This window comes from Ursus americanus, chromosome 9, assembly GCF_024610735.1.
Source record: "Ursus americanus isolate L20-20 chromosome 9, mUrsAme1.1.p, whole genome shotgun sequence".
Lineage (NCBI taxonomy): Eukaryota > Metazoa > Chordata > Mammalia > Carnivora > Ursidae > Ursus > Ursus americanus.
Window position 1 is genome coordinate 18,670,634 of NC_142135.1, and position 16,674 is coordinate 18,687,307.

Here is a 16,674-nt window from a genome sequence, read left to right on the forward strand (position 1 = left end):
TCGCACAGTTTTAAAATAGCAGGTGTTCATAACATTTGTCTCGTTTGGGAGACCCTGATGTTTCAAAGTCCCTTCCTGCCATCTCTCTTTCCTCCATACGCCTGTATGATTGCTTTGGGTCTGCAGCATATCTGGGCTAGGGGGAAAAAAAAAAAACTCAGACCTGGCCTGAGTCTGCCCTTGGTAATGATATTTTGTTGACTTAATGTGGTTTCCTTTGGAAAAGCTTTATGAGTCTGGGCTTCTGCCACTGAAAAGTAGCTGCAAATTTACTGAGCCTGAGTTTGATTTGCAGGATGTTTTCACCAAGCTACACCTGGAATAATAGAGGTTTATTTTCCAGAGATGCCTGTAAGGAGGGAGTGAGAGCAGCGCTTCCTGCCTTTTGACGTAAAGTCCTATTCACATAGGATCTTCTGTATAAGAAAGAGTAAAAACAACATTAGGGCTTGAGTATCAGACATCCTTTCTACCCGTTACTCACTTCCTGTCTTCAGATGTCAGGGGATAGCTGTTAAAATAGTTACTGTATTTTCCCAAGGAGGAAAAATTATGATTATTTGTGATGGTGAAGAGCCTGCAGCAAATCATTGAGAGATCAGGTTTGTAGACATCAGAATCCATGTCCTCTCAGCACTTGCTACTATCTGACGAATACACTTTAGGCTATTTGTGTGTGTGCTGAATTATATTCAATAGCAATTCCCAGGTTTTCTGTTCGTGCCTTTCTTGATCATGATCATAAAATTCTCAGAAGCAGGAACTTGTAAGTCTAACTGATTATCCATCTTGCTGAGTCTAGTCCCACTGAGCGAAGAGTAAGGGCTTAATTTATGTGCAGTGAATAAATAATGAAATGATATTTTCAAGCATTGATGATTTTGATAGCTCGTATAGTTAGAAAAGAGATCGGTGTCCCCACAATGCATTTTCTCATTCAAATCTCAGAAGAGCAGCAACAACATAATAGTAATAACAGTTAAATGTGAGCGCCAAGTATGTGCTGGGCGCTGTTCTAAGAGCTTTGCATACATTTTTTTAAAAGACTTATTTATTTATTTTAAAGAGAGCAAGCAAGCAGTGGGAGGGACAGAGCGAGAGTAAGAGGGGAAAGAGACTCCACGCTGAGCGGGGAGCTCGATGCAGGGCCCTGTCTCCTGATGAGGAGATCATGACTTGAGCCGAAACCAAGAGTTGCATGCTCAACTGACTGAGCCACTCAGGTGGCCCTATATACATTTTTTAAAAATTATTTAATCCTCCTAACAATTCTTTGAGATAGGTCCTGTTATTATCAGGTGAGGAAACTGAGAGACAGAGAGATTGTATACCTTGCTCAAAGAAGCCCAGCTTGGAAGTACAAGATTTGGGATTTAAACCCAGATCTTTGGACTCTGGAGCTCATTTATTAAAGTACTACATTGTATGGCCTCTCTAAGGAATGCATTGTATTCCTTATTTTACAGGTGAGGATTCTAAGACTCAACAAATGGTCCCAGTGTCATATAACTAATACGTAGCTAATAAGCACATAAGGATAAAGAAATGGATGGCATGATTTTATGTGGTATACAACCATGACCCGTTCTCACTGTATTGGAGTCTTTGGAGTAGACATCTTAATCAGATTCCAGAAGGGACATAGAACACGATAACTTGAGGGGATTTTAGAAACAATCTGTCCTTCCACAGAAGAGACAAATCCTTTCTGCAACATGGGACATATCTCCTCTGGTTTCTGCTTGAATGTCACTAGCAATAGGGAACTCTCTACCTCACAGTCTTTTCTTACATTGAGCCGAATTTTGCCCCTATAATTTGTATTCATGAACTGTGGCTCTACCCTGCAGAGAGACACAGAGTGAGTGTAGCCCAACCCACCACTTTTTAGGTCCCATCAATCTCTTTCCTAGGCTCACTCCTGATAATGGTAACTGACCCTTATGGTGTTTACTTTACCAAGTTCCTTGTACATTTTTTAACTTTATTAAGTCACTTCATCCTCACAACAATTCTCTGCAATAGGTGAAAGAATTAATACATGGGGAAACTAAGTAATCTGCTTAAGGCCACAGAGCTCAGCAATAGGAGAGCTAGGAATTGGACCCCAGCAATCAGACTCCAGACTCCTTCCTTCTGTGCTCTAAGGTCTCTCATTTAATTTATGTTTTCTTTGTTTCTTGAACCTTTCAACAACGTGGTCATCCTTCTTACCCTCATGTAAACGTTGTTCAACCTAGGGGACCTGGGTGGTATAATCGGTTGGGCATCCCATTCTTGGTTTCAGCTCAGGTCCGATCTCGGAATTGTGAGATCAAGCCCCACGTCTGGCTCTGTGCTCCGCGCGGAGTCTGCTTGAGTCTCTTTCTCCTCTCCCTCTGCCCCTCCCTGCTGCCTCCCTCCCTGTGTGCACATTCTCTCTCTCTCTCTCAAATAAAAATAAATAAATCTTAAACATTGTCCAACCTATTAGGGTTTCAGGTATGGACCAATCAGGGTGATAAAGAAGGGAAACGTCCTCTCCTTTTGTGATCACCATACTTCTATTTGTGGAGCCTAATGTCTCATTTATTATGGCAGCCATAGTCAGGGAAATCCCTAGAACTTTCCTTCACATTAACTATAATACATTTCTTTCTATCCTACATGCTACAGTGATGCTTATTTTGAACACACAATGACAGAATGTTCCATCTTACCCTATTTTATATATATATATATTTTTTTTTTCTTTAATTTGAGGCCTGTGTGAAACTCTTAAAATCTTAGTTTTGTCATCTAAGGCATCAGGTGCCTCTTCCAGCTTTATCTAGGGGCCTGAAGTAGTAAAAGCAACATCTGTCATGCCTGTCACACATTAAGTTCATCCATTACCACCTTTAGGCTCTGAGAGAATGTAAACCAGGAACCCTATAACATCTGGATGCCAGATGAGTAAGGGACCAGTCATTCCAGTCTCCTTGTAATCTGGCTTATCTTTTTCTTTATAGAAAGCCAAACACTTATTAGTTTACACGACACTCAAGATGCTTTGTGTATCTCTGCAGAGTAGAGCCATGACCAGTGAATCCAAATTACAGGAGTAAGATTTGGGTTCAATATGAGAAAAGGAATCTATGGAAGACATTTCAGACAAAATGGTGTTTGAAAAAGCACGATTTCTAAAATGTCCATGGTTGGACAAACAGGACTCAGGCAGGAGCATTTGTCTACATGTGGAGGCAGTGTAGAGAGTGCGAGGAAAGAGCTCGTTTGCTTTCTAGTGATCAGGACTGGACGCTTTGGAGCTGGACTGCATCAGTCCAGATCCCAGCTCTGCCAATTGCCGTGCTGAGACCTTGCGCAAGTCTCTCCAGTCTCCATGTCACACTCGCCTTGCTTGTAAGGTAGGCATAATAATAAACCTACTTCGTAGAATTGCTTTTATTTTTTTTTTTTAAAGATTTTATTTATTTATGTGACAGAGAGACAGCCAGCGAGAGAGGGAACACAGCAGGGGGAGTGGGAGAGGAAGAAGCAGGCTCATAGCAGAGGAGCCCGATGTGGGACTCGATCCCGGTACGCCGGGATCATGCCCTGAGCCGAAGGCAGACGCTTTAACGACTGCGCTACCCAGGCGCCCCTTCTCCTTGCTTTTAAGTAAGCTAGTAGACCTCAGACATTTTAAGTGGGGCCCGATGCATGGTAAGTAGTCAATAATTGCTACTTATTGCTACTTTTCTAAAGCTCCCGGGTTGAATCGGGCCCACTGCCTGTTTTTGTAAAGAAAATGTCAAATTGCCAGACTCATTTGTTTGCATGTAGTCTGTGGCTCTTTCCTGCTAGAATGGGATAGTTGTGACAGAGACTCGAAGGTCCACAGAGCCCGCCAAATTTTCTATCTTGCCTTTTACAGTAAAAGCTTGCCAACCCCCATTCTACAGGATAGAGGAAATGGACTTCTGACCTTCATCTGTTGCTTCTTTGTCTTGAAACCTTGGACAAGTGACAGATAATTCTCTGGCCTCTGCTGCTCGGTTATAAGACTCCTCCTCAAGAACACATCTGTGAAAAATTCCGTCTTGGAGATCCTATTAACATTGGCATTCATTGGCTCAACAGTTCCACGTTTGACAAGCTGGACATAGTGTTAACTGCTTGGATATAGATGTGAATACCAAGTTTTCCCTTTTTCTAAAGCTACTGAGCACTTACCACGTGCTAGACACAGTTCTGAGCCCTCTGTGTGGTTTAGGTCATTCGATCCCCCAGCAACTCTGGGAGGCCGGCACTCCTGTTTATCCCCATTTTACAGATGGACAAATGGATGCTTTGAAAGATTACGGAAAGGTAACCTCCCAGTTAACTGCCTGCCATAGGTGGCAGAGACAGGATTTGAAACTATGTAGTGTGGCTCCAGAGTCTAGAGTTTTAACTTCTACTGTAAAGTATTCACTCAACTTTGAGGACCTCATGCTTCCACCAGAGAGACCTGTGTACAGATGAAGAACTGTGATGTGTAAGTGCTCAAACTTGTGTAAGATCATGAGCACAGTGCCTTGCATGGCATAAGCCATCCTCATAATGTTTATGTCCTGATGCTGCTGATATCAGGGGAGGTCACAAGGCCTGGTTGGAGCTTAAGGCAGGCACATCGGGAAGACTTAAGTAGGAGGTTTTACCTGAACTGAGGCTTGCAGAGTGTAGAGAGGAAGATTTTTCCAGAAAGGTGTCCATGCAGAAGAAACCACATGTGCAAAGAACAAAGGCAGGAGAGAGCAAGCGTGGCATGTTCAGAGAATGAAAGAGAATTTCTTTATGGCTGTGTGTGAACTGTGAAGACTGAGAGGTAATCAGTCAGCTGAGATGACAACCAGAGGTGGACAGGAGCCAGCTTGTAAGTGGCTCTGTGTGAACTGGGGACAGACCCCAGTCCTCCAGTGTGTGTCTCGTTCAGAGCAGTGCCCTGTATTTATCTATTGGTCTGATGTCACCACCCCACCCCCAACACACACTTGTACACCTCAGTGCGAGCCCCTCAAGGGCGGGCACCCAGTCTGCCTTGTTGACTGGGACACCTCCAACACTCAGACCGTGCCCATAGCAGGAGCTCACGGAATGTTTCTTGTGTGAATGGATGACCAAACCAGTCAGTGTGTTTCTGAGTGGTGGTAGGACTCATGGGATAGGATACTCTCCTTGGGTCTCTGGAGGCATCTCTGGGGGCAATAATCTTACTTCATTGAAGAATCAGGCAGATTACATTGAATAACTGTACTATTTAAATAGGGTAATTTTGAGATAGATTTTTAATAGGAGGCCAACAATTACTTAGCAAATTCATAGCCAGTTTATCTTACTCCTGATGCCACATATTAAAACTCCGTACCCTCTCCCAGAATGTCCTTATGACTTCAAGAGAGCCTTTGGGTCATCCTTCAAATGTCTCTTAAAATCCTACCTGGAAGGGCCCCTTTCCCCTGGCAGAATGGAAGAGAATTAAATATTGGTAAGTGAATGAGAATAATGATTCTTCTAGATAACTCTGCCAAACCAAAGAAAAAGTAACTTGAGTACATGATCTCAACATAGACTTACTGTCATATTTGTCAGATGCCCATAGAGGTAAAAAGTCACAAGATACGTCTACCTAAGACTAAGAATGTGCCATACATTTTAATAGAGCAGTTTATTGGTGAAGATGCAAACAGCAAGATGAGGTAAGAAAAAGCCTTTTTTTTTTTTTTAATACTGTCAGAAGAGGCAGCTTCCCAAGAAATTATAGAATGTTTGAAGGATAGGGACTTTATTTCCCTCCCTTGACAGGTAAGGAAAATGAGGTCCGGGAGGGGCAGTGACTTGCCTGGGGCTGGAGAGCTAGTTAGTGGCAGAGCTGAAACCGTAACCCTGGTCCCCGACTCCCACGGCCAATTCTCTTTCCACTTCATGACTCCGCCTCCCGAGAGGTTAGCTATACCCTCCAAGAAGCTTGCATTCCTTCTTTCATAATTTCTTGGCCTTTTTGGAAATACTGATGATCTCCTTCCGCTCTTTTCCTCCCTGAGATGGCCTAGGAAAATGCCATGAAGGGAAAGTCTTACATGGCATTTTGTCAGCAAATCCCATTGTCGCCAACGTGTCCCCAACTTGAAGGGTTCACCCGAGGTCCGGATGCCCAGATTTCTTGCCTCCAGCTGGTCCCCTCTCGCCTTAATCGCATTAGAAAATGCCCATTTTGTGTTCAGCTCCCCCAGGGTAATGAAATATTTCTTTTCCTTCCTGTAATCTGGAAATCCTTTTTTCTGTTGTTGTTTTTGTTGTTATTTTTAAGAAGAAGACTTGCACGTGTCAGGGACTTGCTGGCTTCTCAGAGCCTGGTTGGAGAGCTGATTGGATTTGCCTCAAGCATTTCCTCATTAGTAGCCTGTGTGTGCTTTTCCTTTCAAATGTCATCTGGCCTCCTCAACAAAGATTGAATTGTGGCAACTTGGGGCCTTTGCAAACTTGGGCTCTGCTGAAGCTTCTTTTGAAAGCTTCACGAGGGCTCGAGCTTGAGATGACAAACCAGAAACATATTGAAAGTGGCTTGGTGGATTATCGGTTTGAAGACCACTCCTTACAGCTGTCCTCGTTGGCGGGTTTTGTTTTTTTTTTTCTGTTGTTGTTGTTTTTTTTGCAAGTGAAGATTGGAATTTTAATTGCTCAACCACAGTTTTTAATTCATGATGCCCAGAAAGGGCATGGTTTATTAATTAGTTCTGATTATGAGCACCCTGAACTGGGGCCTGGCTGCTGCTTGATCAGTTTCAACAGCTCTTTGCCTGAAATTACTGTCTGCAAGCACATGGAGGTGTAATTTTGCAAACACTAGCTGCTCAGTTCTGCCAGGTTAAACCCTCTATTATGCATACATATTACAATGTCTTAAAAGGCATTTATTGAAATGCCATAGTTTAATAGTTTAGGCTTACAAAATCAAGCTCTCTTATGTTCAGGCAATAGCCACTTAATTGGATGTTTTCTCCCAGTGCATAAAAATGTTGGCTTAGATACACACACATACACACACACATTCAATTAATTTTTTTAAAAAAGTGTGAGAAACAGTATTATTTCGTCGTTAAAAGCAAGAACTGTGGAGCCAGGCTGCCTGGATTTGACTCTCACCTCAGCCTTTTCTAGCACTATAATCTGGGGCCATGACTTAACCCTTTCCTGTCACTGCGTCCCTGGTAAAATGAGGATGATTGCAGTGTTTGCATCCTAGGATTGTTGTGAAGTTCTAATGAGTTAGTACATAAAAAACACTTAGCAAAGTTCATGGAATCTAGTCATTGTGTTGTTTACTGATCTCTCCAACGCATTTATTTGTACTTATGTGTTATAAAATCTAGCTGTGGTGGGCTTGACAGAATTGGGGGTATCTTTGTGTGGTAGAAACCGAGAGTTGTCCCCTAATATCTATTCTCTTCTTCTTCACAATAATAGTATTCCTTTCCCACCAGTTTTTAGCTGGATTGGCACCAGGTTGTCCAGAGTTAAGAGTAAAATTTCTTTTCCCTTTAGAAATGGCCCTGTGGCTAAATTCTGGTCGATGGTTTGTAAGCAGATATAGTGTGTCAGCTTCTGAAAAGTGTTCTTAAGGGAGGAAGCATGGTGTGTCCTTCACTTCTTCCTCCTTCCTGCTGATGGGAATTTGGTCATAATGGCTGGAACTCAAGCAGCCATCTTGGGTTATCAGATGGCAGGCTAGAGATGCAGAGCAGGAAGGGTGCAGAGGGCTGAGCCCCTGACAACTTCAGGGAGCAAAGCTGTCCTGGCAGCCCTTTTCATTTGCTCTAGACTATTAGTAAACGAAAAATAAACCTATCTAACATTTAATACACTGTAATTTGGGACACCTATTGCAGTCAAATCGGTCTTTGTGTAACACTTTACCCTCTCTGAATTAGACCATCCTCTCAGTATTTTGATTGCAAGATATAGAAATCTCAAGAGGTTAAGGCACAAAGAACCAAGACAAGGTTTCACCCATGTTTTCTTTTAGAGACACTGCTTTACCACACGCAGGTGTGGCCACACTGTTCTCACTCTCTGCTTGAGGGGAGAAGGGACTTAACCTCAGGCCTCAGTTGGTGATTTGAGAGGGACAGCTCAACAGTAGAATTATGTTCATAACTGATGACCCAGCCTTGTAGCAAGAAGGGATATTCTGACAATTTTATTACTTCCTCCGGACCAGAAATTGTGGGCCCCTGGAGAAATCCAATGGCAATTTTCTGTTGCTTTCTTTGTTATACACAAAAACAAATTTCTCCATTTTCTTTTTTCTATACATATCAACAAAAAGCAAGACTCCTGAACAAAGGGGCTTTACACAGGGATGTGTTGACGTTACCTGTTCTTCCTCAAGACTGATGTGGAAACGGTTCAGTGATTTCAGCATATCTTGTTCAGGAACAGTGATGATAATCTCTTTGTTTCCTTGTTGTTGTTGTTTTTTCCCCTTGAAACTGCAAACTTGTTTTCTGGTAGTGCCAGAAATCCCTGGACTCATTTGGAGATTTGGCTGAATCTTCCTCAAAAAGCTAGTGAGAGGGGGAAGTGATATCTGAAGTTCTCAGAAGAAACATGGATTCTAAGGAGAGGCTTAGCCTACCTGCGGTTGAAAACAGGCTGACCTTTTATTTCTCTTTGTCTGGATGGGGAAGAGCACAGGTATTATTTATCAAAGTTTAGTCAGGTTTCTTGAAGTCGTTAGTTGTTGTCTTTCCCTCAGGAAAATCCTTAGCCTCTGCCACATTCTGTCTTTCCTTCTGGGGCTCCAGTTAGACATACATTACACCTTCTCACTTCATCCTCCACATCTCTATTCCCTGTTTTCCATTTTTTAAATATTTTTGTGCTACATTCTGTAAAATTTCTTCTGAGCTACAGTTAACTCACTATTTTCTTCTTTGATATGTCTACCTATTGAAGTTTTAATTCTGGTTTATTTATTATAATTATATATTATGTAGCAATAATTATTATTACGGCTACTACTACTACTAGATATTCCATTTGGTTATTTTACCAATCTGTTAGGTCACTTTTAAGAAAGTATTCTTTGGAAGGGCACCTGGGTGGCTTAGTCAATTGAGCATCTGACTCTTGATTTGGGCTCAGGCCATGATCTCAGGGTCGTGAGATCGAGCCCCACATCAGGCTCCATGCTCAGTGGGGAGTCTGTTTGAGATTCTCACTTTGCCTCTCCCTTTGCCCATCCCCCCCCCACTTGCTCTCTCTCTCTCTCTCTCTCTCTCTCAAATAAATAAATAAAATCTTTAAAAAAATATTCTCTGGAGGATTCTTTCAGACTTTCATTTGTTTCTTTATACATGATAAATTTTATTGGTTGCTTTGTAGTTTGTGTTGGGACTGTCACTGCTCTCAGTTATGTTTACTAGTTCTTGCTCATGCTACCTCGTTCTATGTAAGCAACATTTTCTTAGATTTTATGCTGTTCATTGACCTTGAAAGTGATTCACAGGGACTCTTTGAAGTCTAGGATGAAACTGCCTTCCTCCAGAAGGGATTTGCATTTGATTTTGCCAGTCCCCTAGAGACTCCTCTAGCTTGGGACCTCCTTAAACTAGGTGTAAAATTAACTCAAGACTCACATAACCTATTCACTTCCCTTCCGCCTTTTCCAGGCTTCCATTTTTTTTCAAACGGGACAATTTTTTTTTTTTTTATCATTACTCATGGACATCACAGTCCTCAGCACATGATGAATGACTGATGGATTTTGGATGAATGAATAAATCTTTAAATGATCATCCCTACCTTGTTAACTTTTTTTCTCTGTCTTTATTTTCAGTTGGTCAGTTAAAAGGATTACTGTTTTGAATATCATTTCCAGTCCTTTCTTCCAAGGCATTGCTACATCTTCTCTCCTTCATAAATTCCCCAAGTTCTGTGTTGCACAGGAAATGGTTACTTGATAAATATTGCTTCTGGGCTAGGACTTGCCATACTCCCCATGCTTCTGCCCATGAGGGGATCAAACCACACATTTCTGGGACTCCTCACTCTTTCCATGGGTATTTTGGGTACAGCTCAGGGTACCTCTGGCAGTAACTCCCTATGGCTCTGTAATTAGTGGATCTACCTTTGATACCTTTTCTCTTTAGTACACCTGATTTCACTTTGCCAGAGTTCTCTCTAAGGTGACCTCTGATTCTGTCATTCCGTCACTCATAGACCAAGACCACCATGGCTATCGCTGCTGCCTATGGAATAAAGTCCAAACCTATTAGCTTGTCATTTTACCTCCCTTAGCTGGGTGGGGTAGCCAGGTTTCATGAAAGAATGTGATCTCTGGGAAGTCAAACTCCAGCTCCCCTGCTTACCAGCCACATAAACGAAACTTCTGTGCATTATTGTGCTGATGTGTAAAATACTACTAGTCTTGCAAAGGATAATATATGTAAAACTCCTAGTGCCCATCAGAATAAGAATAGCCCTCCAAGACATTTCTTTTTAGCAGAGTCTGAAAGGAATAGCAATTTATTCTTTTATTGGTTGTGCGTACGTGGATACTCAAAAAGTGATAGATCCCTTACCCATTTTTTTTCCTCTGGACCTTAGTTGTCTTATAAACTAAGACAACTTGAAAGGTCATTTTGAAGCTTAAATGTGGGAAGATCTGTAAAGCACCTGGTTCCATACATCGTTAGGTATATAATAAATATCCATTCTTTATTCCCCTTCAAATCAAGGTCCAACTTTCCTTCCTTATGGGACTGCAATATGATTTGTAAATCAGAGTGTATTATATAAAAGAAGGACTGTTATTCCTATCTCTACTTTTTAAAGTCCTGTCTACCCTTTAAGGCCAAGTTCAAATGACACCTACTTCATGACACATCTCTGGATTCTCACTTCCACCACAGTCGTCCCCTACTCCATCTGGAAGAATAATACAACCAAAGGAGAACCTTCCAACCATCTCATCTGATACTTGAATTTCCTGCATATAATAAGTACAAGTCTATAATGTACAAAGCTAAGCAGTGTTCCAGCTTCTACTAAAACATTTTTAGAGATAAAAAAATTCAGTGTCTTCAAAACAGGTCTATTTACTCCAGCTTTAGACAGCTTCAATCTGTCCCCCTAAATTTTCTGCATTTGTTCTCAGGTATGTTTGTGTTCCTCTGTAAATATATTGCCCACAAATAAACAATATTCCTTAAAATACACTGTCCATGAATGCCCTTTCTTCTGTAATAGCAGCTTGTGCTAACAGGTTTGTGGCAACCGTGGGGCTGTTTTCTCCTAATTGCACTTAAACTCAGTGAAAACCCTGAAATCTTCTTTTCAAATATGTGTTGGAACTAAATGACATCTTGAAGTAGGCTGTTTTTGATACCTTGGTCGAGCTCCCTAATATCTGTCCATATTGCATATGCATCTTGCTGTGTTTGGCTTTATGAAATTGCTGTGAACCTAACTTGTCCCTCATTCTCCTAGATTCAGTTTCCTTGTGAGTTCTTCCAACATACTTTGTTCCCATCATAACACTCAGCTCGTTCTGCTTTGTGCCATAGTTTATGTATTTGTATGACGTCGCTGTCTTCAGTGGGGTTCCCGAGACGCAGAGCCTCTGTCTGGGGGATCAAGCAGCAGCCCTGTAGCTTCCCAGACTTGCTGGCTTCTGTTGGCTCAACAGCTGTTTTCTGGAACAGGTGGGCAGCTGAGAGTTCTTCTCAGCCAACACACAGCATGTAGGAAATAGGTGCTCAGGCTGGTGGAAAGGATCAGAGGAGACCCAGCAGCATCCACTATAGTCATCCATGGTTTTGAATTCTTGAGTATGGAAGCTACCTGTTGTTTATTTTTGTAGTCTCTGTAAACCTGGCCCCATGTCTTGTGTGGTAAAGGTGTTAGTTTGTGGACTTGAATCATCCGAGACCTAGAGTAAACGTCCTACAGTTTGTACCCATTCCAGTCCACTGCCATTTGTGATAACAGATACCAGTAAGGAACTTAGCCAGATCTCCTCCCCCAAAGCAGTACAGAACCAAACTGTGAGTGACAGAGAGAAGGATATGGAGGTTTATGTTGCACGTTCCAAGAATCTAGTTGCCTTGTCAGTACAAAAGCTGTAGAGGCAGAAGAGGCAAATAACTTCTTAAGACCAACAAACACACCAAAGAGCAGACTTCCGGTCTGCTCCACTCAGGTCTGGAACTATTTTTGTTTTTTAAAAATTTTATTAAAGTAATAGGCGCATATTGGCTAAACATTAAAATGGTATAAAAGGGTAATTGAATAGTATAGTCTGTCTCTCCATCAGCTTGACTTTTATTTCCAATCCCCAGAGCTAACTGCTGTTAACATTTTCTTATGTTCCTATCCAGAAATAGTGGTATACATGCAAGCCTTTGTATTTATGATTTAGATACAAAAGAATGCAGTATGTGTACTTCTACCATTTTTTTAACCTAAAAATAGATCTTGTAGGTCTTTCTACATCAACACACCTGTATCTATCTCGTTTTAAAAAATGACTGTAGAGATGTCTTACAGTTTATTATTTTTCTGACAGACATTTAGGTTGGTCCTAGTTTTCAGCTCTTACAGAAGGTATTTTTGCTCCTACACATTTTTTCCATTGCAAAATAAGTATCCTTTTATGTGAGGGTTTGTTTTTTGGTTTTTGAGGTTTTTTTGAGTATGTGTTCTTAGTACTATTAGCTTGAAATTCCTGTTCTGCTTCTGAATAGGGACATGGTTATGGAAGGTGGCCGCCAGATTCCATACTTCTGTATTGAGCAGTTATGTGCCTTTAAGCCTAAGTCATGCTTTCTCCTTCTCTGCCCATTTGTCTTTCAGCCTCTTCGCTAGAATGCAACTTAAAATCAGAAAAGATAAAAGTTGTCATCGTTGAAAAAAGCTGAAAGTAATTCTCAAGTTCAGGTCATCGTAATAGCAAGTTCTAAATACCACTTCGGTATAGAATTTAAATAACAGGAAAACTGTTTTGAGAGGAACAGAAATTGTGACTGTTGTTCAGAATTTAAGAGGTTCGGTATTTAAGAGCTCATCTCATGCAGGTTTCAAAAATGCCATTGGACTTTCCAGAAATTCAGCCGCGATGTACTTTAAGAGCACTGTTGTTGTCTTCTTCGTTGCAGTGAAGTACATGCGAGAAGCCACACCCTATGTGAAGAAAGGCTCCCCAGTGTCAGAGATCGGCTGGGAAACGCCTCCGCCCGAATCCCCTCGGCTGGGGGCCGGGTCCTCAGACGCCCTGTCATCACAGCCCTGCTCCTTCCACAGAGACCGGAAGTACATCCCCCTCAAGATGTGCTACGTCACCCGGAGTCTGGCCTCTGCTGACCCTGAGAACAGGTAAAGAGGGCCAGGGGTCTCCACATCTCAGCCACGTGTTGGCCGCTGAGTTGCGAGGGCTGTGCTTGTGTTCTCCAAACACTCAGCAGTTTCCAGAGAAAAGCCTGAAAGGGCCCAGCTGAGATAATGTTGTGTTCAAGCCCGGCCGGCCTCCCTCCCTCTCTTCCTCCATGCTTCTTCCTTTCTTTTATCCTCATGACTAATCTGTGTGCTGAGCTTTGGTTCTGGGAAGAGCTGAAGAATTGGAGTCAAGATCCTAAGTGTCTTCCCAGGGTCTGCCATTGCTAGTGTACCTGACTTTGGGCAAGTTTTCTCAAACCAATAAACCTCGGTTTTGTCGTCTGTAAAATGGGAATAATTGAAATAGCTATCTTGTTGAGCTGGACATCCACATGAAGTGCTTAGTACAGGAAAACCTTCAGGAATATAAGGTACAATAATATTTATTATTAATATTAGGTGGTAGTAAGCACATCAGCCCCCCCCCCCAACCTTGGTGCCCTCAATTGTGTACTTGGAAGATTCCACGAGAGGATCCTTATGCAGTTTTCTTCTCTAAGCCTCTTTTTATGCTCAAGAGAGAAAAAGGAGTGGCTTTGATCCAGCCCTGGAGTGCTATTTCTCAAAGTCCATGCATGATTTCTCACGCCATGGGAGAGATATATCACCCAGTCCATGGTGATTACAAAGAGCTTAGCAAGACAAGAAAATATTTGGGGTCTCTGTTCCCCCAGATATCTTACTTTAACTCATCTGAACAGAAGACATCTATTTGGAAGGAAAATAAGAGATGTGGAGGAGAGGGAGAGGAATTGAGCCAGCAAATGGGGAATCTTGGTGATCTTGGCGTCCGCATTCAAATGCTAAAAATAGGGACAGCTCTACTGGCCCTTATTTGTAACATGTGTGGGACAGCTGCAACCCACCCGAGTAGGATGTATTTGGCTACGTTCTGAGTTGCTGATGGGGAAAAGCCAAAGGGAATAGGGACAGGGAGGAAGCTGCGTCCTTGGCTCAGAGCTCAAAGCTTTTATTCATTCTCTTCCTAATAAGCTCGCTCTAAGGAAGCCGCTAGCCTTTCTGACTCCAGCAGCTGCAGGATCTAGCCTGCTCCCCTCCCATACCAGTTATGTCTGCCCAGGGATCAGAGCTGCGATTGCAGGAGAGAGAGCGGGGAGTATCGGCCAAAGAGGAGGCAGAGCGGGCGGACTGGAAAGGAGGCAGAATTCTGCCATGAGCCACTCCAAACTCGATTTCTGCTGATTTCCTGGGCCTACAGTTAATATTCTGGTTATGCTGGGCTTGATCTTTCCTGCTCTCTAGGCTACCCAATCAGACAAGTCCTTTCTTCCAAGAGTCTGATGTCTGAGGTGTTAGATCTGGTGAATTCATAATTTATCGAGTGCCTATCTCGTGCTGGACATTATGCCCATTAATTCAGACCCGAGACTGCCAAGTGGCAGCCGACAGGTATACCCAGCCCACAGATATGGTCTGTCTGATGTTGTAAAGAAATTTGAATTGCACTGAATCATTGGGAAATTTCACATTAGAAAGCCAGATTTCTGCTTTTCTAGAACAATGGAAAGATCTGGTGAGATTATTAGGCCCATGTTGCTGCAGGCAGGTTTCCAATCTGTACGAGTCCAGGAGAGGCTTCTCCTTGTACAGGGGAATGGACTCTCCACGTCACTCCTATTGCTGAACACTTGGGGGGGTTTCTATTAGCTACCTGCCTGGTCCTTCACATTTCCTGCCTAGTCCTTGAATCTATAACCCTGCTTTGTCCTCTCAACAGCCCTCTGAGTTTCACTTTGTCCCCATTCTGTAGATAAAAAATGGAGGCTCAGGTCTTATATAAGTTCCAAACATCATAGAGCTAATATATGGTTTTGCTGGGTTTCAAATGCAGGCGTATAGTGTGGGTAACAGTGTCAATTTGTCAATACCAGAAAAATGCAGAGACTAGAAAATATGGAATATTGTAGAAGAGATTCATGCCTGGGGAGAGCGTTTAAGTCGATGATTTCTAGGCTGTGGACTACATGCTATAACTTCCTCCTAATCACCAAATTCTGTTTTAAAGAATATTTTAGGAGACATCAGGTCTTAGTTCAAACATTGAAGACTTCATCTGTCAAGCCAGAAGAGGGAATGCATTTTTAAACTTTTATATCCGTGGTCTTCAAGTCCACCATTGATGAGGAGGTGCAAAAGAGCCTGTCCTGCCAAGGTGTGAGGACCACAGGGCAGGACTGAAAATGGGCATCCAGCTAAGCCAGAGGGTCTGGAGGGGACTTAAGTCCAGACAGACCCAGAACTGTGGATAATGAGATTGACCTTTGACAGTGTACATGTGTATTAAATCACTATGCTATACACTTTAAAGATCTTAAAATTTTGTTAATTATACCTGAGTAAAGCTGGGGGGAAAAAAAAGATCATGGTTTTAGGTGACTCTTCACCCTGGTGGAGAAAGAGAAGAAAAAGAAAAAGGAAACAAATATTTTACGGAACTCTGGTTACGTGCTGGGAAGAGTACAATGTACCAGTCAGAAAGGTGGACTCCACGAAACCCAGCTGGGTCCTGAACCCAAGACACACCTAACACAAAGTGATTGTAAAAGGCAAAAAGAGATGGGAAAATCATATAATGCAAATGCAAACTAATAGCACTAACAAAAGGTACCAATTTTGATCTTGATATGCGATGATGAGGTAAAATGCAGACTGAAAGCACAAAACAGGACAAAGGACTGGTTGCTGCTGAAGGCCAGAGTGCACGAGGAGCATTCATCACTTGTGGGTGTGCACCAAATAATGCAGCAGTGGCCCTTATAGTGGAAACTGTAGAAGATACAAGACAAAATAGAAATGTAGTAATAGTAGGTAATTCAACATACTCTCCGTCCAAATGGACAAAAGATCAGTAAAGATATAAAAGACCCAAACAACATAACTTATAAGGGAGATCTGGATACATCACAGACTTTGTACACTGATAATAAGGAATACATTTCCCTTTCAAATCCAGGCAGAAGATGGACAAAATTAACTATAGATTAGCTCACCAGAAAAATGCAATAAATTTCCCGAGGTAGGAATACCATAAACAGCATTCTCTGATGGAATCAAAGTAGAAAATTATTTGCAAAACTGAAGCACAGAAAGCCTTTCTTCTTGGATTTTTAAAGGCTGTCTGTGAAATATCTCTTGGGTCAAAGGGGAGATAGAAACTGAAATTGCAGCATTTCTTAAAAGATGAAAATAATGCATATGTTAATCATGAAAGAGAAA

General features: G+C 42.1%; 1 protein-coding gene across 1 annotated transcript in view; it reads left to right on the top strand.

Moving 5' to 3' along the window:
* SNTB1 (syntrophin beta 1) overlaps positions 1 to 16,674 on the top strand; it is a 220,599-nt gene that overhangs the window by 83,521 nt on the left and 120,404 nt on the right. Inside the window, exon 2 of the mRNA XM_045805722.2 lies at positions 13,161 to 13,377. Within this exon, the coding sequence (XP_045661678.2) occupies positions 13,161 to 13,377 (217 nt within the window). The remainder of the gene's footprint in view (positions 1 to 13,160; positions 13,378 to 16,674) is intronic.